The 22,299-nt window shown below is 48.5% G+C and overlaps 1 protein-coding gene across 1 annotated transcript in view; it reads left to right on the top strand.

Moving 5' to 3' along the window:
• Nucleotides 1–836: 836 nt before the first annotated feature.
• Nucleotides 837–22,299, top strand: part of PKP2 (plakophilin 2) — a 72,408-nt gene continuing 50,945 nt past the window's right edge. The window contains exons 1-3 of the mRNA XM_058655772.1: nucleotides 837–1,151; nucleotides 16,534–16,646; nucleotides 17,463–18,094. Coding sequence (XP_058511755.1) covers nucleotides 929–1,151; nucleotides 16,534–16,646; nucleotides 17,463–18,094 — 968 coding nt within the window. The 5' untranslated portion in view covers nucleotides 837–928. The remainder of the gene's footprint in view (nucleotides 1,152–16,533; nucleotides 16,647–17,462; nucleotides 18,095–22,299) is intronic.

Raw genomic sequence — 22,299 nt, 5'->3', positions numbered from 1 at the left:
TCGGCACCGCCTGCCACGCGCCTCGGTCCAGGGCAGAGCCAACCACCACCCTGGACAGTCAGGTCCCGCGCGCGTGAAGGAGGGAGAAGGACGCTGCAGTCTCTCCCTTCCCGAGCGAGTGCGGAGGCTGACAGCAACTCGGGGACTTGGGCGGGGAGAACGTCAACCAAGCCACCCCAAGAGAAGGCCAGGGTTCCCGGTTTCTCCTTCCTGAAAGCCGGGCCAGTCCGCCAGCCTCGTCCGCTGGCTCTCAGGCTCCCGCTCGCTCGTGCGGGATATCAGAACTCAGGCCGGCGCCGGCCCAGAGTCGCCTCCGAACGGCAGCCGCGCCGGGCGCCTCGCGGAGCTGCTCCGCGTGGGCGAGGGGACTGTACTGGTACAGTCTGTGAGCCTGCAAGGGAAAACAGAAGCTCTCAAGGAGCACGAACATATGTCTGTGGGACTGCATCTGCGCAAAAAAGTACGCGGTCCTCCAGTTGTACTGAGAGGGGGGAAACTATTAAAAAAAAACAAAACAACAAAACGTTTACTTCCCACAGCCTCCCTGCCCTCGCCCTGCCTCACCCTCAGGTCGCACAGAGCCTGACTAACCAGAGCTCCTCAGAGGCCGCCGCCGCCGGGCGCACCTGCGCGAGGAGACCTTCGCGGTCGCCGCCCGGGCACCGCAGCCTCCCCGAGGGCGAAGCGCACGACGTGCGCGACCCCGGCGGGCCGCGCGCTCCCGCTGCCGCCCGGCGCGTACCCGGCCGCAGCCGCGCCCCCTCCGCCGGCTCCGCGGGGCCGCGCTCTCCGCTCACCGGCGCGGGGGGCGGGGCCGGGGGCGGGGCCTGGAGGGCGGGGCTTGCACCAGCGCTCCCAGCTCGGCTGCGGCTTCTGCCGCAGGTTGCCCGGCTAGGCGAGCGGCGCGGTCGCCCCCAGCAGCGGCCTCATGGCAGCCCCCGGCACCCCGGCCGAGTGCGGCTACATCCGCACGGTTCTCGGCCAGCAGATCCTGGGACAACTGGACAGCTCCAGCCTGGCCCTGCCCTCCGAGGCCAAGCTGAAACTGGCGGGCAGCAGCGGCCGCGGCGGCCAGGCGGCCAAGAGCCTGCGGATCCAGGAACAGGTGCAGCAGACCCTAGCACGGAAGGGCCGGAGCTTCGTGGCCAACGGTGAGTGGAGCTCCGCAGCCTCTGCGCCGCCCACCGCCACCCCTCGTTCTCCCTCGCCGCCCGCCTCGCGGCTTCCTGGGGGTGCTGGCCCCGGTGTGCTGCCCACCTGTTGCTCGCCGTCCCCTTGTGTGTCCGGCCGTACCTGCACGCTGACCGGCTCACAAAGGTGCCGCAGTTTCTCCGTGGTCTCGCACTCGGGTGTGTGTGAGAGAGAGAGAGAGAGAAAGAGAGAGAGAGAGAAAGAGAGAGAGAGAGAAATATCCAGGATTTCACTCCCGCCCACCCTGCCCTGCTGACTGCAGGGGAACCTAACCTAGAGGTTCAGGAAGAGGAGTCTGTGAAAACTTTGAAATTGCGCGCAGAATCGCTTCTCGGCCTTTTGGCTAAGTTCAAGTGAAATTGTGCAGAATTTTCTTGGTGTGCATGAGAAAGTGCCCTTGGTGTTTATGGGCTGTTTGAAGAGTCAACGATAGCCATACTTTTATAAAAAGAAAACCTGAAAGCCTTAGCGCTCCTATAACCTGTAAATTGAGGTTGGGTAGCCTCGCCCAGGTACTTTGGGGTGCTCCACCCAGTGTACCCAGAGAGCGGCTCATGTAGAAAGTGAACAAATTGGGCTGGAGTCTTTGGGCCAGGGAGCAAGCACACCACCTCGCGGAGGAGGAGGAAGGGGACTTTGGCCTTGCTGGCAGCAGCCAGTCCGCCCAGCTGCGCCCAGCTCCCAAGCCCTGGCTACCCCCCTCTCCCTGGGCCAGCCAAGATTGTAGGCATGGGTACAAGGCAGATGTCTCAAAAAATAAAAAAATGCAACCCAGAGGTGCAAGAGTTTGCACACACACTCCTTTAATGGATACTCCAGCGAAGTGGAAAGAAGATAGCGCAGTCATTAAAATGGAGCAGCACCGTGTGTCCTTTTAATTATGGATCTAGCTGTTGCGTGGTGTGCCGCCTGTTTGATTCTTCCTTTAGAAGTATTATGGGGTTTACTACAGAGGGGAGGAAAGACGTTGAACCTGTCAGTGTGCAAGGAACCTTGAGGGAAAAAGGAAAGCTTTCGCGGGTCAGACTACAGATTTAAAACCACCAGAGCCTGGCATTTTCAACTTGTGCAGAAATCAAGTAAAGAGGAAATGTGAGTTCTCACTCTGCCACGAATCGGATGTCATGGTTTCCATCCACAATGTTGTTTATAGCAAGAACATGTGCACAAACTTGTGAGCTAGGTGTTTTGTTTAAAGATATATCTGTTTGAAAGAGTTACACTGAGAGGAGACACAGACAGAGAGATCTTCCATGCACTGCCTGGCTCCCTGATGGCTCAGCACTGAGTTGGCGCCTGCATGGGATACTGGCTTCACAGCTGGAGGCTTTACCTGCTAAGCCACAATGCTGCCGTCCCTGAGACAGGCTTTTAATTCCTGTTTCACAGATGAGGAAACTAAGCAGCTAAGTAACATTCAAGTTGCCACAGATAGTAAGTGGCAGAGCTGAACTTAAAAACTCTCAAACCTGAGTTTTTAAGCCAGTGGTCAGTTATATCATTCAGTGTTGTGGTTTTTATTGCAGAAGTGTGATTTCTCAGACCTCTAGCCTCCCCATGGCCCCTTCCATTCTCCTCTAAACAAAATCAAGGCAGTTGGACAGGGTGGAGAGGTCTTGACAATGCGGAACAGCCACTGCCCTGGGGGAAAGGATCCTAAATCTGGATCTAGGAATCTGGCAGTGGACTCCGGGGGTAGCGAGTCCAGCCTGTGGTCAGTGGAGTCATTGCACATGTCAACCCTGAGCACCCAGAGGCCCAGGGCTAACAGGAAACCAGAACAGCGTGTAAGACCCACAGGGTGTGTGGGGGGGGGTATTCTCTCCTGGGCTCCGACAGTGACCAGCCAGGAAGAGCAGCTGGACAGGGCTGCTCAGTGAGTGGCAAACGGAGCTGGGAACACATGGGAGGGGAGTGCCGGTGACCTCGGCTGTGTGTCTCCCTGGATTGGAGAATCGTGTCTGCATTACACAGTTACTGGGTGGGGATAGCGATAACGATCTGTTTTACATAGGAAGCACATGTCTGTCTGTCAGCGTTTGTTGCTTAGACCCAACCCCACACAAGGCCTGAACTCTCTGCAGGGTAACAGATGAATTCAGCCACCATCAAAAGAGTCTGTTCTCTGTGCAGGGCACATTGCAGGGTGAATTAAACACATACTCTGCTTCCTTGCAGCCAAGAACTTGACAGGTGCAAGAAGGAAGCCTCCCTCTAGAAAAACCCATCTCCTACTACGAAAGAATAAGTAACTCAAAAGAACACTAACTCATTATACAGTTCAGAAGTATTAACTTACCACTGGCTGATGGGAATTTGGGGAAGCCACACGGAGGAACTGGCCAGTCAGGTCTCAACAATTCAGTAGGATTGGCCCCAGGGAGGAGGCTGGAGAAAGAACATTCTAGTGGAGACAGCATGAATATTTTATGGTTCACGAAGTTCAAACTGAGAGAACAGGGGTGCTATCTCCAGGCTTCTGCTCTCATGCTTAGGGAAACCACTTGAATGACGCCCCCAACAAGGAACAAAGCGCTGGAAATATTTTGATGACAACAGCAGCTTTCCCCAACAAGCAGCAGTGCACTCAGCAGCCCACACAGGAGTGCAGACCCAGCGGAGAGATAAGGCAGCAGACACCCACCTACTTGAAAGCCTCTGCTTTCCAAGGCTTAGAAGGAATTTAACGTGAACACGCTATACAACAATTACCAGGGATGGTTAGTATACGTTGATTAATTAGAGTTCTTTGGAATAGTCCAGGGCTTTGCAATGGTTGTGTCTGTTGTGTTTATTATTTCCGTAGTTCTATCCTGTCTCTATAAAGTAGAAACAGGCAGGCAATTGTTGAAACATTGCTGGCCTGGAAAGGCTCCTGTATCAACACAAATCAGGCAAGAGCCGACCCTGGAGAATTCTGAATTGTTGACATACCTATGGGTTAAGGCAGCACGTAATCTGTGAAACTCAAAGAGATAAATGTGACTGATTGTTGATCCGCACATTGCAAGGTCTTCACGCCCTCTGAGCAGCTTCCTTCTAATGTCTGTAGTGGCGGGGGAGGGGGGGCGAAGACAGGGTTTCATCCTTAGTAATTTTTTAAATTGCTTTAACTCGCTTGGGCAGCAGCACTGTGAAATGATACGTATCGTGGTGAATTGTTTGAATCCTTTTCTAAAAATCACAGTGAAGACACACATATAAGCATTGTCAAGTATCAGCAAAGGGAGAAATGCCCATCCCCCCTCGCCTGTTTTCCCCAGCTGCCTAAGTCACATTTTAATTTGCCATATATAGTGCTTAACAGCACGCATTAAAGGCTGTCAGAGTGCATTTACAGCCTTTTTGGAAACCTACCCTCAAAACCCGCACACTGTTCACTTAGCTGGAAGCAGCTTGGATCACTGGATTCTGGAGACAGAACTCTGCATTCTGGAGAGTTACTTTGGAGTAACACAAAGGCAGTTTCTAGGTGATAATGGGGAAGGGAAGGCGGGGAGAGACAGTGTTCAAATTCTGTATGAACTCGATTTGCCAATCGCTTCTCGACCTTTTGGCTAAGATCAAGTGTAGTATCTGAACTCGATTTGCCAAAAAGGAATTCCAGGAATGAGGCAGTTGTGGGAGCTGGGGGACCAGTCACTGAGAATGTAGGAGGGATCAGGAGAAGGGAGAAAGTTATCTGGTGGGGCGTCAGACCCTGGTCTTACTGTCTGTAGTAAGGACCCGAGACATCCCACGTCCACCAGCCAGGGCCACTCCATGTTCCACGTGCAGCAGAATGGGTGTAGTTAGTCAAGAAACAAAAAGTATGTGTTTTTGTTTTGCCTGAGATACTTGAGTATAATCCATCAAATCAAACAGGAAGGTAACAAAAGGGTGATTTGGAGAAATAAACCTCACACCTTCAGAAATGGTGAGGATATTTAAGGGGGCTTCCAGAAGTTTGCAGATGAGATTGTTGGAATCCACGCAGAGTGGCTCCACAGGGCGTGTTCTCCGTCTGCCACGGGTGAGGCTGTGTTGTGGGAGCTTTGGGATCAGTGGAATTAGAAGAAGCCTCAAGTACCCCCCAGAGAAGCAGAATCTGATGCAAGTTTAGTGTTGCTTAGGTCACAGACAGGAAGGAGGAAGTCGTCGCATTCAAAGGAGATTGATCACTCTGGCTGATTTCTGAAGCCGCCCCACACGCTGACTGTGCCCCTGGCCACTGCTGGCTGCTGGCCCGGGTCCCTGGCACAGAGGGTACCTCATTCGAGTGAGATATGCTTGGCTCATTCTCCTACACTGTCAGTTTCCATAGAGGCTTGAAAAGTTTTTTTTTCCCCCTTGGGCTTAAAATAAGGCCATATACATTCTGACTTTATTGTGTCTTCAGATAGAATGGTGTCAATCTTACAGTGAAATTGAATTTCTAACCTGGTCAATACATATTATTTAAAATGTTGATGTTTTTCTTCTCTGAGAGAACTAACACATTATTTGCAATCTATCTGATCATAAGGACATATGAGAAGAAATGTGATTTAAAAGCCTCAAGCTTATGAATCACAGTTGATTCATGTGGTCTGCATTTATTTCCATTTTGTATGATGCACAAAAGCTTCAAATTATATAATTTGAAGACTAATATTGGACTCTAGTTATTTTGTGTATTGTCTACAAGTGTCTGAATATCATACTACTCTTTCGAAAGTAAGAAACAATAAAAAGTGGAAAGAGACAATAAATTAGGGGAAAACAATCTTTCTTTAAAGGTTACTTATTTGAAAGGCAAAGTTACAGAGAAAGAGAGAGTGAGAAAGGAGAGCTTCTATCTGCTGGTTCATTCTGCTGATGGCCCCAATAGTATGGGCTGAGCCAATTCAAAAACCTAGAGCCAGATGTTCTCCCAAATCTCCAATGTCTGTGCAGGGACCCAAGCATGTAGGCCATCTTTCACTGCTTTCCCAGCCACCCTGGTAAGGAGCTGGAGCAGAAATGGAGCAGCTGGAACTTGCACTGGCACCCTTAGGGGATGCCATGCCAGCACTGCAGGCTGAAGCTTAAACTACTACGTCACAGCACTTCTCCCCACCCAGTTATGTTCTTAAAGACAAGTTTAGGAGCTCAATGAGTAGACATAGCCCCCCCCCCAAAAAAAAAGGAAACTTGATCATTTAAAAACACAAACCACCATTATTACCATTTTTAAAAATTCACATGTTCTTGGACTAATCAACTCAGGCTTCATGATATAACTAAAGCTCGGCAAATCTTAAATTTCCAGAATGTCTAGGAGAAACCATTGCACAATCGACGTTCTGTGGACGGTGTCCGCTGAGTCCTCAGTCTCAGTAAGTAACATGCGTGCGGAGGCTGATGGCAGGTTTATTGGATGTTGGTGGTTTTTTTTTTTTAACAACAGATGAAACCAAATAGAAACTTTTATTGATGGAAAATATGAAATAATTCTAGACCAGCAAAATGTTTCAGGTAAATACACAAGACCTAAAGATGTAAGTTTCATCCAAACGTAGAATCAACCTTGCTGAAACAGTTAGCTTTTCTTTCCTCCTTCAGGAAATATTTGAGCCTTGCTTCTTATCTATCCAGGACAAAGTCCCTGAGCACATGAAGCTTCCCACTTCCCATTGGGCTCCATTCTAGCAATCTGTGATATCCCGTCCAACCTAAGGCGACCTGCAGACTGAATCTGTGTGCCTCGCTTGATCTGAATGCACAGCCAACATGGCTACCTTGCCAGGTGCTCGTGTAGGACAGTGATGGAAGTGGTGGTATGATTCTTTACGTCAAGGAGGTAAAAATCTGTTTGGGAGATAAGATAACCTTTCCTCCTTTAACTGACCTCACTTCCATCCATTGTCTGCATAGCTACTTGACTGAGTGTTTTAAAATTTCTGCGTCATCTTCCAACTTACACTCCATTGGTTTCTTGTTATCAACTGGAGTAAATCCTTATTAAACATGGCATTCCAAGTCCTTTGTGATGTGAAGCCTGCAACTTCTCAAACGCCACCCTGTCACCATTCCCACCCCACCCCCAAATACAATCCCACCTCTCTCCCAAACCTTCCCATCTTGGTCTGGTTAACCCTTACATGCCCCTTAAAACTCAGTGGTTTATGTTCCCTTCCAGACAAGCTTCCTCCATCCCTCCCTTCCAGCTCTTATTGTAGAGATCCTCAATGCAAGATAAACAGTTTGATGGCTGTGAGTCACAGAAGATGTCTAAGCAGGGGAGGAATGGGACAAATGCAGGGGTTTTGTGACACTGCATTTGGCAGCTTTGCTGAATTTAAAGAAGAAATGGCAGTTATGATTCATTTGGGAGGTTTTAGCTCTGGCAAGTTGACGCTATGAAAATATAATGACTTGAGATCGATTACCGAGCAGAGCTGCAGCGAATTTGTTGTTGTTTTACTTATTTTTATTTGAAAGGCAGAGGGACAAGAAGAGAAAGATGGATGAGAGGCAGTGATCTCCCTGTTGCCTCTTCATTCCACAAATGCCTGTAACAGCCAAGGCTGGGCCAGGCTGACAGCAGCAGCTGATAACTGAACTTAGGTCTTCCTTTGGGTGTCAGGGACCCAACTTATTGACCTACCACGCCTGTCTCCCATGGTCAGCATTATCGGGCAGCTGGAATCCCAAATGGAGCCAAGACTGGAACCTGCACGCTCCAGTGTGGAATACGGACAGCATTAACTGCATCTTAACTGCTAGGCCAAGTGTCCACTCCTGTAGTGAGGAGTTTTCAAGAACAAAAAATAAAATATTTGGGGGGTTTTATAGTTTTATCATTGCAAATATAATATGATATTTTTCATTACAATTATAAAATCTTGTAGGTAATTATGGGATAGCTAAACAAATAAATTGATAGGTATGCCCAAGTTAGAAGATAAGCTTTAGGAATTAGTAGATTAAGATTCCTCTATGTTATTCACACCTACTTAATACTTTACCAGGATGCCATCAGTTTATGATCAGAAATTCTATATGCACATACTCTGGCACCTTAGGCAAAATGCGGTAGGCATCTGCCATGTGAAAGGATCCTCTGAGGTTGTCCAGGACAGTGCTTGGAGGATGCCCCACAAAATGCCATCAGTGGTCTTTCAGGGGCCTCCTGAAAAGCAAGAGCTTCTGCTCCGGGGGCGGTCTGTGAGTGGGGAAAGCTACCAGTTGCTCTGGCACGGCATGCAGAGCACGTGGCCCACTCTCGAGGGCAGCTGGTCTGTCCCTGGCGTGTTCAACATGGTAAGAACTCAGGGCAGGGCCAAGACTTTGCAGCTTGCCACTGGTTCATTGATTTGTTCCTCCTGGTGGATTTACAAGGAACATTACTGCACAACTTTTGGGTGATTTTTTACTCATACAAAACATTACTTGACTTTGACCTGCTTTAAACCTATTCTTCATCATGTTTTCTAAATCAACAGAATCCATTCATTTCCCAGTCTCAGCAAATGCTTGTCTGGGCTCCATGCAAGACATAGAATTATAGTTTCTATAAATATCTGGCTGTTTTTCTTGGAAAGTAAGAATGAAAGATAAAAGAAGTATTTTTTTTTAACTTGTGAGTCTGGAGAAATACCAGCTTATGCAAACAGAATCTTTCAGCAACGCAGGAGGACAAACGCCAGGTCCTGAGTGAGTCCTAACATTTTTCAAGTTTTCTTTTAAGCTCCTACTTGGGTTAGTAATTGACTTACAAATCTGTGTAAATATGAGTTGCTATACAAATTCCTTCTAATAAATTTCAAGATGTTCATTGTTTTGCTTGTGAAAACAAAGCATGCCCCCAATTTTGCTCTAACGGAAGAGAGTCTTTCTAGTCTGTCTAGAGAAGGAGGGCTGCTGCTTCTCAGAGGCTGCTGTGGGACCACAGTTAGAGGAAGGTGAGCATTTTTAGACTTTCAGGCTCCCTTTTCATTGAAAAACATAAAACAGACATTGCAGTTCCACACTGTGAAGCCGACTGCTTGACACAATTAAAATGGAGCACTTATCTCCATCCTGGCAGTAAACACCTGCTGGTTTTTATGCACACATTTAACCAGACCTGTTTTCAAGGGAATGTCTTCATAAACAAAATTTTCCAGAAACCCTCCTTTTAGAGCTTAATGTGAACCAAACCACTTTCTAACCACTGTGTGAGAGTTCTGCATGGTTGAAGGAAAAGGTGCTTTCCTACACAGAGTGCCTCTGTCTTTTCCATAATAGAGGCAGGTGTTGTACAAGCTGTGCTGTTTGTTTGGCTGTTCTCTGTCGCCTCCTTGCCATAAGGGATGCTGTGGTTGGTTTTGTAAAACTGTGACCATGAACAGATAATAGAAATCACATTAGAGGCTTATCAAGCTCATAAGCATATTTCACAAGCATATTCTGTAATAAAGCTGATAATGGACATTTAGTGCCTTTAATCCTAAAAATAATCTATTGTTTTGGGCACTACTTGCATAGATGACTAGAAATAAAGATATTTCCCCCTCACAGCTGCGTAGGGATTATACTGTTCATATGGACATTCAAAAGAGAAATTTGCATTCATTATGCTGCGAGGCTCTCCCACTGCTAAGTTGCCAGCGTTTCCAGTCCTTGCAGTAGCTCAACAAGCCCTCTCCTGTGCTCCTACTACCCTGCTTGACCTGAATCTGTGGTTATTTGAGAATGGTAGAGGAAGAGAACTTTGTAGCTGGAATCTCATTCCTCTGACTGGGCTCAGTAAAGTGTCCACAGTTTTCATAGAAAAAGTTTACATACTGTTGCCTGTCAGTAGTAATCAGAAAATCATGAAATGTTTAAATTATTGTTGATCAGTGCCTCATCACCTTAAGGAAACATTCTCTGCTAAGCACGTGTGGCTGAAAAGTTTATAATGAAGGTGTCCTGTGTCCCAGTGTCTGGGTCAGCCAGAGGCAGCCAGGTTAAACACCACTGGTAAACTCAGCAGAACAAACACCTGGACGTGCAGCACACTGTAAATTAAAGCATGCAGACAAGTGTGTCCTTCTTGCTGAGAAGCTGGGAATAACGTGTCTATGTGACCCAAGGTTTATTTTAAAGTCCTGTCTCAGTTTTGCACATCGGCTGTGTGGGAAAGACTAGATTTCTTTCCTCAGCCATCTCTCTAGGTTTATGGCTGAGACTGTGATAACAAGAGACGGATAAAACAGAGAGCGGCATACACATCTATTTAATCTAAATGTCTTGCATTTAATCTAAATGTCCTTCAGAAATGGAGGCCAAAGCAAGAGGGAAAACTTCCCGGACAGCCCAGGCGGAGGGAAGGGAGAGCACAGTCATAAACTGAGGGCACTGAGCAAAGCCTGTTTGTTTGGATTCTTCCCTGGGAGACATTCCTGTCTTCCAGGCACACAGGGACCCCTCTGGAATGAGAGTTTTATTACTCATTTCATGGGAAAGTCAGTTTGAGTTTTGATTGCCTGCTTCAGGGGAGACAAGACCAGGGGAAGGTGAAAGTGAATTTTGGCTTTTATGGCTTCCTCAACACCAAGCAGCCATAGTTGGGGAGAACCCTGCCACTTTATTCCTTTCTTCCTTCTTCTTTCCTCTACCTCCTTCCTTCTTTCTTTCAAGATTTATTTGGAAGAGTTACAGAAAGAGAGAGATCTTTCCATCTGCTGGTTCAATCCCCAAATGGCCCCAATGCCTGCAGCCAGGCAGGACCAGAGCCAAGAGCCAGCAACTTCCTCCAGGTCTCCCACACGGGCCACCCCCTGCTGCTGTCCCAGGCACATTGGCAGTGAGCTGGATCGGAAGTGGAGCAGTTAGGACTTGAACCAGCACTCATAGGGGGCACCGGCGCCACAGGCTGCAGCACTGGTGCCTGCTTACCACTGTTGGAAGTATTTGGCTCGATATTATCTCAGGCCAAACCCTCTCAGGTATCCTGGGAATTATGGAAAGCTGAGGCATGTAAGTGACTTGTCTAAATACATAAAATGTAACACACTGGTGTCACCAAAGTTCATAGGTTTCTTCAACTTAGGGGAAGGATGAGGGTACATCAGAAAGCTCATGGAAAAGATCAATTTCTTGCAGAGAATTTGGGAATGATGCATTGTTTTTTGATAATACACATTTCCATGAGCTTTTTGAAGACTCCATGTACCGACCTCCTTTTGATATAAATAAGTCATTTGAAATGTCACAGGAGCTGACACTGTGGCACAGTAGGTTAAGCTACAGCCTGTGATGCCAGCATCCATTATGCACACTGGTTCAAATCTGGGTGCTCCACTTCTGATTCAGCTCCCTGCCAACGCACTGCAAAAGCAGCAGCAAATGACCAAGTGCTTGGGTTCCCTCCATCGATCTTGGTGACCTGGACAGTTCTCGGTGTCGGGTGTTCACCTGGCCCAATCCCAGCTCCAGCTGTTTTGACCATTTGGGGATTGAATCAGTGGGTGGGAAGTGGGGCTGCCAGGATTAGAACCGGTGCCCATATGGGATCCTGGCGCATGCAAGGTGAGGACTTTAGCCACTAGACTACTGCACCAGGTCCCTAACTTTTTTGGGGGGGTCCCTAACTTTTAACAGCTTACCTCAGAGGCAGGCATTTTACTCAATGGTTTAGACAGCCTGTCCCAGATCTGCTTCTGATCTAGCTTCCTGCTGACACAAGACTATGATGCAACAGATGGCGGATGGCTCAAATATCTGCATCCCTGACAACCCATGTGGGAGACCCATACTGGGTTCCAGGCTCCTGCCTCCCACCGGGCCTGCCCAGGCATTCTCAGGCATTTGAGGAGTGAACCAGAGAATGGAAAATATTTCTGTTTCTCTTTTTCTCCCTCCTTTCCTCACTTCCTCTGTCCTTTCCATCCTTCCTTTTTTCCTGCCTGCCTTCCTCTTTCTGCCTTTGAAGTAATAGAAACATAAGTATTAAAATTATTTCAATAAATCAAGAATTAATAATTACAGAGTACTTGCACTGGCCCAGGTAAAGTTTCTAGAAGAGAAAATTGTTTCTGGTCTTCCTAGAAAAAACTGTGATAACTTCCCCTCTGGTATTTTGATAAATGACAATTCCAGAGTAAGCACTGAGCAACTGAATAGCAAAATAGCATAAAGAAGGAACCTGGAGTCTAAACAATCATATCTTTGAAATTCATAGCAAATAGCCTAAGCTTTCCTCCACTAAACTGACAACAAATCAGCTCTGCCTCCTCCAGCACTGTTAAGAAGCAAAAATAATCTGTGCTCTTTAAAAGGAGCATAAATTGCAATCTAAGGAATTTGTAGAGTTGCTTGACAGAGCCTTGAACCCCCAGCCACGTGAGTGTTGACGAGAGTGACGCCACTCACCGCAGCAGTCTTGTTTCTAAGTCGCTGGTTAATTAGCTGGTTAAGCTGTACTCTTTCACTGAGTCCTGTCATTTTACAAATATTGGCAGGAATCTTGGTGTGAACAGTAAGGTTTCTGAGTACTTACCTACTCTTAGAAGTAGGAGAGAAGGATTATCACCGGTAAGAACGGGCTGGTTTAGCCCCAACTGTAGACATTTTTCTTGGAATACTAAAATTACACACTTTCAGGATCTGGTGTTTTATTGTAGCATACACGAATTGATGGTTCCCCCAGGATCCCCAAGAGATCGTTACTATTTTCTCATTCTAGATGGTCCCTGACTTGCACATTCACATTTGCAGTTTTCATATGGTTTAAGATTTTGAACAAGGGGGCCTGGCGCAGTAGCCTAGTGCTGAAGTCCTCACCTTGCATGTTCCAGGATCCCATATGGGCACGAATTCTAATCCCGATAGCCCCACTTCCCATCCAGCTCTCTGCTTGTGGCCTGGGAAAGCAGTCGAGGACGTCCCAAAACCTTGGGAACCTGCACCCATGTGGGAGACCTGGAAAAAGCCTGGGCTCCTGGCTTCAGGTTGGCTCAGCTCCAGCCATTGTGGCCACTTGGGGAGTGAATCAGCGGACGGATGATCTTTCTGTCTCTCCTCCTCTCTGTATATCTGCCTTTCCAATAAAAATAAATAGATCTTGGGCCCGGTGGCGTGGCCTAGCGGCTAAAGTCCTCGCCTTGAAAGCCACGGGATCCCATATGGGCGCCGGTTCTAATCCCAGCAGCTCCACTTCCCATCCAGCTCCCTGCCTGTGGCCTGGGAAAGCAGTCGAGGATGGCCCAATGCTTTGGGACCCTGCACCCGCACGGGAGACCTGGAAGAGGTTCCAGGTTCCCGGCATCGGATTGGCGCACACCGGCCGTTGCGGCTCACTTGGGGAGTGAATCATCGGACAGAAGATCTTCCTCTCTGTCTCTCCTCCTCTCTATATATCTGACTTTGTAACAAAATAAATAAATCTTTAAAAAAAATACATCTTAAAAAAAAAAGATTTTGAACGAGGATAACCCTAAACTACTTTTTCCAAAAAAGATCATAGATCTGGCTTCTTATCCATTAGCTGACTGATCCTTTTCTGCCTGGTCACAGCCTCATGAAGAGGCTTCTGTTTTATTGGAGATGAGGTAGGGATTGGGGTACTTCTAGCACTGTCCCTACCGGCTCTGTACATGCCTGGTGCTGAAGGCCCTGTGGTGTTGGACCCCAAGATCAGAGACTTTGTGTTCCCTAAACCTGTCCTGCTGGCTTGCTCTCCCACACGGACAGGACCCGTGCAGTCGTCCCTCCTTGGTGGCCTGGGAGTGTGGCCTGGGCCTGAGCAGGGCTGTCCAGGGCTAGCTTAGCCACACGCTGAGCTGCATCTGCAAGACCCTTCCCCTCACACAGGGTCAAGGTTCCAGGATTCTCTCAGCACTCGAGACCCTGCAAAGAGGACACACCTGGCTTGCCTTCACTTCCCCCGTGTGTAGGCTGACAGCTAGCAGTCTGCAGCTACCTCCCCAGCATCCCTTGAGACCATAAAACTGTTTGCCCGCCAGATTGTTTGGCTCCAGGAACGAAGGACATGTGGACAAACACAATCTGGGAGGATTCAGACTCTTTAGCTCTGCCATCAACAATTTCTGCTCCTCCTCCCTCCAGATTAACTTGTGAATGAATCCTGACTATTTTGAAAAAAATTTAAATTTATTAATTTGTAAGGCAGAGTTAAAGAGAAAGAGAGATTTCCACCTCCTGGCTCATTCTGCAAATGGCAGCAGTCGCTGGGGTTGGGCCAAGTGAAACCCAGAGGCCAGGAACTCCATGCAGGTCTTCCATGGCAGGGGCACTTGTGCTTCTTCCGCTGGTTTCCCAGGCCCATTAGAGGGGAGCTGGATGGGAAGCAGAGTTGCTGCGACTCAAAAACTGGTGTCCATGTGGGACGCTGGAGCCGCAGAGGACACTAAATCCACTGCCCTACAACACCTGCTCCAGTCTTGAAATTCAGCTTTGTAACAGATTGTGGGAAAAGTGTGTTCTGTTTGTGGTAGAACAGGGTTGCTTATGTGTTTTGTTCTCAGTATCTTTTGTGATTCTCTGAGGCCTAGAAGAATTATTTGACTATTTTCCCTATCAGATTTCTTTCTTTTTGTTTTTAAAGATTTTTTATTTTTATTTTTTTTAATTTTTATTTATTTTGTTTTTATTGGAAAGTTAGATATACAGACAGGAAGAGAGACAAAGAGGAAGATCTTCCATCTGATGATTTACTCCCCAAGTGGCCGCAGTGGTCAGGGCTGCACCATACGAAACCAGTAGTCAGAAGCTTCTTCCGGGTCTCCTACATGGGTGCAGGGGCCCAAAGCCTTGGGAGCCAAGCCAGGGTCCCAAGGCTTTGGGCCGTCCTCGACTGCTTTTCCAGGCCATAGGCAGAGAGCTGGATGGGAAGCGGGGCCACCGGGATTAGAGCCAGCACCCATATGGGACCCCAGCACATACAAGGCGAGAACTTTAGCCACTGGGCTAGCACACTGGGCCAATTCCCTCTCAGATTTATGAAAACATTACATAACAGGCTGAAAACTTTTTGTTAAAAGAGGGAACTAGACATGTAGACATTTATTCAGCGGTGGAGATGTACATGTTCCAAGGAGTTCAGGCCCCTAATGTGCTTCAGATCCAGCTTCCTGCTGATGTGCAGCCTGGGAGCCAACAGCTAATGGCTCAAGCGCTTGGTCCCTGCACCCAAGTGGGAGCCCCAGATGCAACTCCAGACTCCTGACTTCTTCCTGGTCTCGCTCTGCTTATTGCAGGATGAAAGATTTGCCTTTAACTACTATCTCTCAAAAAAAAATTTTTTTTAAATGATGGAACTAGAAAATAAGAAGCAGAGAGATAGAGCTCCCTACTTTTGGTTCATTTCCCAAATGCTTGTGACAGCAAGGGTTGATACCAGGAGCCAAGAACTCAATTCAGAGGTCCCCGCAGAGCAGCAGGGGTCAGTTCCCGGACTGTCACTGCTGCATCTCCTGGCAGGCGTTGGCGGGATGTTGGGATCAGGAATGAGAGCTTGAAATCAAACCGTGGCCTCCACGGGAGGGCATGGACACTGCAACAGTAGGCTACATGCTTAACCCCAGTTTTGGAGACTCTAGTTTGGATTTGCCTTAGCATGGGGCTGTCGAGGTAAGCAAGGAGTAAAGCAGTAAAGATTAAAAAAAAAAAAAAAAAAAGGATAAAAGGGGATAGAAGAGGGACATAGCGTTGGGTCCCCAAGTCAAAGAGGAGCATTTTATTTTAAGCTGTGTAAGAGCTGCATCCGTTGAGAATTCCTCTACGGCTTCACGGAGGTGGCAGTGAGGTTGCCTCGGGCTCGGTGTTTTTGGGAGGTTGCGCTGCGTGTGAGACCATGCAACTAAGAGGCGCAGTCACTTGCAGAACACAGATGTTTTTCTAACACTCCTGTGTATTGGCACATACTCCCGCCCTGTGTGAAGTTGCCCCAGTTTCCTCTGACCACACTGACCCACCTTGTTTACACAAGCAGTCTTATCTAGCGGTGTTGAGTCACTGTTGTATTTCTTGCCTACACCTATTTATTACAAAAAACTCCTGACTTCTGGGCCCCGGGAACACAGCTCTTCCCTGACTTGAGAAACAGAATGTACTGACCCCTCAGTCATATTCTGTAGCAGGGTAACAGCCAAACAGATTTACATTTTTGTCAGCCCCTTCTCCCCTCTATTTTAAAATCAGTTTTGCTTTTGAAAATTCTACAGAAAACGTCTGAATGATTTTCGACCACATGCCACATCTGAGGGTAGTATTCAGTCAGCATTTAAAAACACTGATGGTACACTTGTTTAACATTAGCCTGAATTATAAAAATGTAAGAATTTGATCTATAGCTGTTATGCAGTGATTAGTCCCTTTAAATGCTGAATTATTTCGGTGTTGGTTTGATTGCAGGAAATCTACACCGAACCAGCAGTGTTCCTGAATATGTCTACAACCTACACTTGGTGGAAAACGATTTTGTCGGAGGGCGGTCCCCTGTCACTAAGACCTATGATGTGCTCAAGGTAGGACCTTATCAGGTTCCCAAGAAGACATTTTCAAAGGCCAGGATTGTGGCCTAATTTGGGTGCTGATTGGAGTCCCAGCTGTTCCACTTCCCATCCACCTTCCCTGCTGATGGCCTGGGAAAGCGGCCAAAGACGTGCCCAGAGCTTGGGAGACCTCAGTGAAGCTCCTTGGCTCCTGGCTGTGGCCTGTCCCAGCCCAAGCCATCTGGGGAGTGAACCAAAGGATGGAAGAGCTCTCTCTCTAACTCTGCCTTTCAAATAAATAAATCTTTAAGAAAAAACACCCTCAAGCACCCCTAGATTTATTTTCTCAGATGCTTATTTCTAAGTGTTATTATTTCCTAAACCAGTGTGGAGAACACCGAGTGTGTGGGCACCATGGAAGGTTGGGGACTTTCAACGTGTTATTGATGTGTTTTACTTGAAAGGCAAATAGAGAGAGAGAGAGACATAGGTCTTCTACCAGTTTTCTCCCCACATGTAGGCAACAGCCAGGGCTGGGCCACGGCAGCCCCGGAGCCTGGCGCTCCGTCCAGGCCTCCCACGTGAGAGGCAGGTGTGCAAGCCCTTGGAGTCATCCTGTTGCCTCAGCAGGCAGCTGGATCAGAAGTAATGTGCCATGCGAGTGTCCCAAGTGTGTCTTGACTGCTAGCCCATAGCATTATCAGTTCCTAATGCAAAAACAAAATGAAACTAAAAGCAGTACTCAGGTTAGTCAAGTCTGGTTTAAGGGGCTGTGGTCTTTGGATTCAGAGGAAAGGCTCCCGGGGTAATGGCACTCCCGCCTCCGCTCACCTCCTCTCTTCTCCGCAGGCCGGCAATACCGCCACCTTCGAGGGCCGCTGGAGGAGAGGGGCGGCGCAGTACAGCTCGCAGAAGTCGGTGGAAGAACGGGCGCTGAGGCAGCCCCTGCGGCGCCTCGAGGTGTCGCCCGACAGCAGCCCCGAGCGCCTGCTCTACGTGCCCAGCGAGCCCCAGCCCGGCGCGCGCGGCCGGCCGGGCCCCGTGGCCCCGTGGCCCCCCGAGGGCGCGCGGCCCACGCCGCAGGGGCCGCCCCGCTACGCGCGCTCCGAGATCGTGGGCCTGAGCCAGGCGGGAGGCCGGCGGCGCCGCTATGACACCTACCACAGGCAGTACCAGTACTCGACGGCGCTCGACGGCGGCGCGGCCGTCAGCCCGGCCGTGCTCACCTACCCGCGGCCCGCCACCAGTCACAGCATGGGCAACCTCCTGGAGAAGGAGAACTACCTGAGCTGGGCGCCGCGGCCGCTGCAGCTCGTGACGCAGAGCAGGGGCGCCAGGACCTCCTGGCACCAGAGCTCCTTCCACAGCGCGCGCTCGCAGCGGGAGGCCGGGCCCAGCGCCACGCTGGACGGCGGCATTCGCAGGACGCACCTGACGGCCGGCCAGGCCGCGGCCGGCGCCTACCCCGACGGGCAGCTCGGGTGAGTCTCCTCAGAAGTGGGCTGTGGCCATGGCGGGAAGGCATCGGGGAAACGCTCTGTCCTGGACCCCCTCAGGGACGGGGCCAGACTTGTCCTCCCAGGGGATGGCTGCATGGGCCCTGCAGTGTCCATGTGGCATTGAGATGCTGGCGGCCGGCATTTACTGCTGGGCCCGGGAAGTCCCTGTGAAGGGAGAGTAAGAGAAAATGCTTACTCCTGGCAGTGTGTTTTGTGAACAGCGTCGTCCCGCCATGACAACTTTGTGGGCACTGAAGAAAGGCCGTTGACGTCGTCGTGTCGCTTTCCTTCCCTTGCTCTCCAGAACCTTCTGTTTTGATTCTGACCTATTGTCTGGCAAAATGGTACTGTTACGAATAACGGGATTGTGAAGGTCGTTGCTTTCCCCACGTTCCTATTTTCTTTATGGCTTGGCAGATCGCATTTTTGGAGCTTGACCTTATTCGAGGTGAAAGTTGAGGCACAGATTTGTAAACCGAGGAAGTGACTGAGAACGGAGTAGAGAAACGGATGGGTGATAAGATCGGTGACTCAGGCAGTCGTGATCTGATCCCCTCAGGGCAGGGTACTGAGTCTCTGCTTGCTGGTTGCGGCTACCAGTGATCTTGTGGTGTTTGCTGTCTCTTCCCATCGCCTTTTACGTGTGCAGCTCTGCGTCTGTGTTTTGCCTACGCAGTTGGACCATGGTCTGCGGGTGTATTCCCAGGGAGCTGGGTCCCAGATGGAGGAGCTGGGTGCTGGCACTGCATGTGGTGGCTTAACCTGCTGAACACAGCAGTGAGCGTCTTTTGAGCTTGCATTGGAGCATCTTGCCTATGTTAACAGTCCCAACCCTCGGTAACACAGGGAAGGCTGTGCCTGGCACTCTGGTAAAAGCATGAAGAAAGAAGAAAGGAAGTGGGAACTCTTTTTGTCATCTAAGTATTTTTGCTGCTCATACTATTGAAAAACTATTCACTATACTGTTTCAGATCATTACCTAGATGATAAATTATTATTATATTTAATTTTATTTCAAAGAACACAGAATACTTGTGATCCAGAAATTAAAAGCAAAAGACAAAAATATCTTCCTGAGATTTTCCCAGTTCTAGAAACTAAAAATCATAGCAATTAATTATTTTAAATCTTTTCCACTTTTATTTGCGAGAGAGAAAAAGCAAGCAAGTGCCTTGTGCTGTCCGCTGACTCCCTCCCCAAACGCCCAGCACAGCGAGAGCTGGGCCAGGCTGAAGCCCAGAGTCTGAAAATCCACACCCGCCAGGACAGTGACTGGGATGCGAGTGCTGGAGCCGCCACCTGCTGCCTCCGTGGGCGCAGAGCCACGCCAGATTGGCAGGTGGACATTCCACGTGGCGTCTTATCAGCAATCAGTTGTGTTCTCTGATTTTCGAGGGGTTTTACTCCCCATGAAAAGGAAGAAGAACAAGCCAGAGTTATTTCCTACAATGACCAAGGTGCTACCTCTGCCTGCATCCCTTTTTCTTTGGGTTTTCATGGCTTTTGTCAGTTTCCCAGGCTGCCCTTGAGGTGTCTACGCCAGCACTGCACGCTCTGGTCCTTGACTTCAGTTGTCCCACTTGTCAGACTATCTCCAGCTACTCTCAGGCTTTATAAATCCCCACGTAACGGACTTTTCTTTTGTGATGTGGGATATGCTAACACTGTAGGAAGATGTAACCATAAGCCTATATAATGGGGTAACATGTATAGATGCAAGCCAGTTACTAATGCAGCTGAAAACTGAGACATTGGAATTAAAAGACACAGTCGTGAACTATTCTAAATCAGACTGATTAAAAGAAAAAACAGTTTAAGAAAGCACTAAGTAGACCCGGCTAACCTAGTGGTTCAGGCACCCACCTCCTCTATTGGAGCATCTGGATTTGATACATAATTCCTGTGGGGGACTCCAGCTTCTGTTACTGTTTACACTAGATGAAAGCATTCATGGCCCACAGGGGAGACTGCACTGAGTGTCCACCCCCCAGCTTCTAACCAGTCCACCTCCCAGCTTCTAACCAGTCCTGGCCACTCTAAGTGCTTGGTGATAAAACCAGCAGGGGGCAATTCTCCCGATTGTTCTCCCTCTTGAATAAATTTTGTAAACGTCAGGCAATTCAGGAATAAATCACCAAGTTACAATTATAGATTGATTTTTCTGAAAATAGAATTCCTGCTGCTGCTGTTGGGGACTGATGAGCCAACCGAAGACTATTGGGTTGTCAGCTCTGGCAGCAAGCACCATGGAGACAAAAGTCAAGTGGGATACAGGAAGATCGAGAAGAGCATCAAAGAGAAAGTAAACGGAACATGTGGCCGGAGTGCTTGGTGATGATTTATGTGCTGCTGTGTGGAGGGATTGCAGGGCACTGACTCGTGTGTTCTGGGATTAGCTGGCATAGGGACAGTCGGTCTTCTGCAAGGTCACTGGCCCGGTTATATCATAGTACAGAGCACAAAAGAGGTTCAGCTGCCTTCACATTCTCTTCATCATTGACTGCCTTAGTTCTTTGATTTCAAGTCTGTTCCAACTCTACCTTCCTTGCCATTTCCATTTTTAACACCCCAGTTTAAAGCTTTGTGGCCTCATCTAAGACTCTCACAACACCTTCAAACCTGTCTTTGCGTCTACAGTTACATACCCGTCCGGAGCACTCTGCTCGGTAGGGGGATTTCATGTTCCGAGCCTCCGACACACTGGCAGGCTGCCTTCTGATGGTTGCTTGGCCTGCTGTAGAATGCAGCGCAGCCACATTCTAATGTGGGCACGGCTCAGCTGGTTGGTTGACAGAAGTGCTGATTATTGGGAAACTGCACACATGCACGAATTACTGTTTTTAATATTTCTCTGGAATTAGAATCTCATATTCTAATCAATGATATTTTACTGTGCTTCCTCTTGAGTTTTTCCTTCATACTGATGTCGTTTTACCACTAACTAGAGTTGTTGGCAGACTCTTTTGGAGAGTATATTCAGCAGATCCAGGGTGCAAGGAACAGCTGCTCTCCTGGGTGCCCCAAGCCAGGCCCCAAGCCATCTTTCAGGCCTTGTTTCTGTAGGCTTCACCGAGTGTTTCATAAGTGAGTCAGAAGAGAGGGAAGGAAGAAAGAGAGAGAAAGGGTAAGAAGATGCGCTTGGATAGTCGAGACTAAACTGGGGAGAGAGGCACGGAAAATCCAGAGATGACCTGAGTCTAGAAGGGAAAACTTCCTGGGAAGAGCCAAAGTGGGTGGCCTCTGAAGAAGGCGGCAGTTTGGAGAAAAACTGGAAGTTCGGGGTGATTAGAGGGTAGGCAGTGGATCAGAGAAGTGGGAAGCAAGAGGGCTGAGCGTGACGGAGAGGAGACAGGTTGGGGTCACGATGATGACAAAAAACATGCTAGGGAGTTTGGGTGTCAGTGATGCCATGGTATCATAGAAAACCTTACTGAGGGTCTGCTGCAGTAGCCTAGTGGCTGAGATCCTTGCTTTGCACGCCCTGGGATCTCATCTGGGCGCTGGTTCTACTCCCAGCGGCCTCACTTCCCATCCAGCTCCCTGCTGGTGGCTTGGGAAAGCAGTAGAAGATGGCCCAAAGCCTTGGGCCCCCGCGCCTGCGTGGCAGAACCAGAAGAGGTTCCTGGCTCCTGGCTTTAGATCAGCGCAGCTCTGGCCATGGCAGTCACTTGGGGAATAAATCAACAGATGGAAGATCTTTATCTCCCTCTTTCTCTCTCCTCTTCTCTGTATATCTAACTTTCCGATAAAAATAGAATAAATCTTAAAAAATGAAAAAGAAAGAGAGCCTTGTTGAGGAAGTTGTTATGTAGCTAGGGAGTTGTCTCCATTGCGTTGACCCGGAGTGAATGCAGGGCTTCTTAGTGAATCATGTCCAGGCAAATAAAGGGTTAGAGTAATGGAATTATTTGTGGGTGTAAGAGATGGGAAATTCAAGCTTTCCTGAGTCATTTATGGGTTTTGTGATTGATTAATGGCTGAATCTTAAAAAACAAAACAAAACAAAACAACCTTGAGCGGAATGCTCTTCTTCAGCTGTTAAAACACCTACAAGAATGAGTGGTAAATATTTCAAATTGCTGTTGAGATTGAGACTTTCAGAGTTTGACTTACTTCGTAAAAGCATGAGTCTATGAACGTGAAAGTATGTACATCTCTTTAAAAGGCTTAAAACTGTTTATATGAAG

This window comes from Ochotona princeps, chromosome 27 (assembly GCF_030435755.1).
Source record: "Ochotona princeps isolate mOchPri1 chromosome 27, mOchPri1.hap1, whole genome shotgun sequence".
Lineage (NCBI taxonomy): Eukaryota > Metazoa > Chordata > Mammalia > Lagomorpha > Ochotonidae > Ochotona > Ochotona princeps.
Note: the sequence above shows the minus strand (reverse complement) of the source record. Positions and strands in the feature narration are given on the sequence as shown.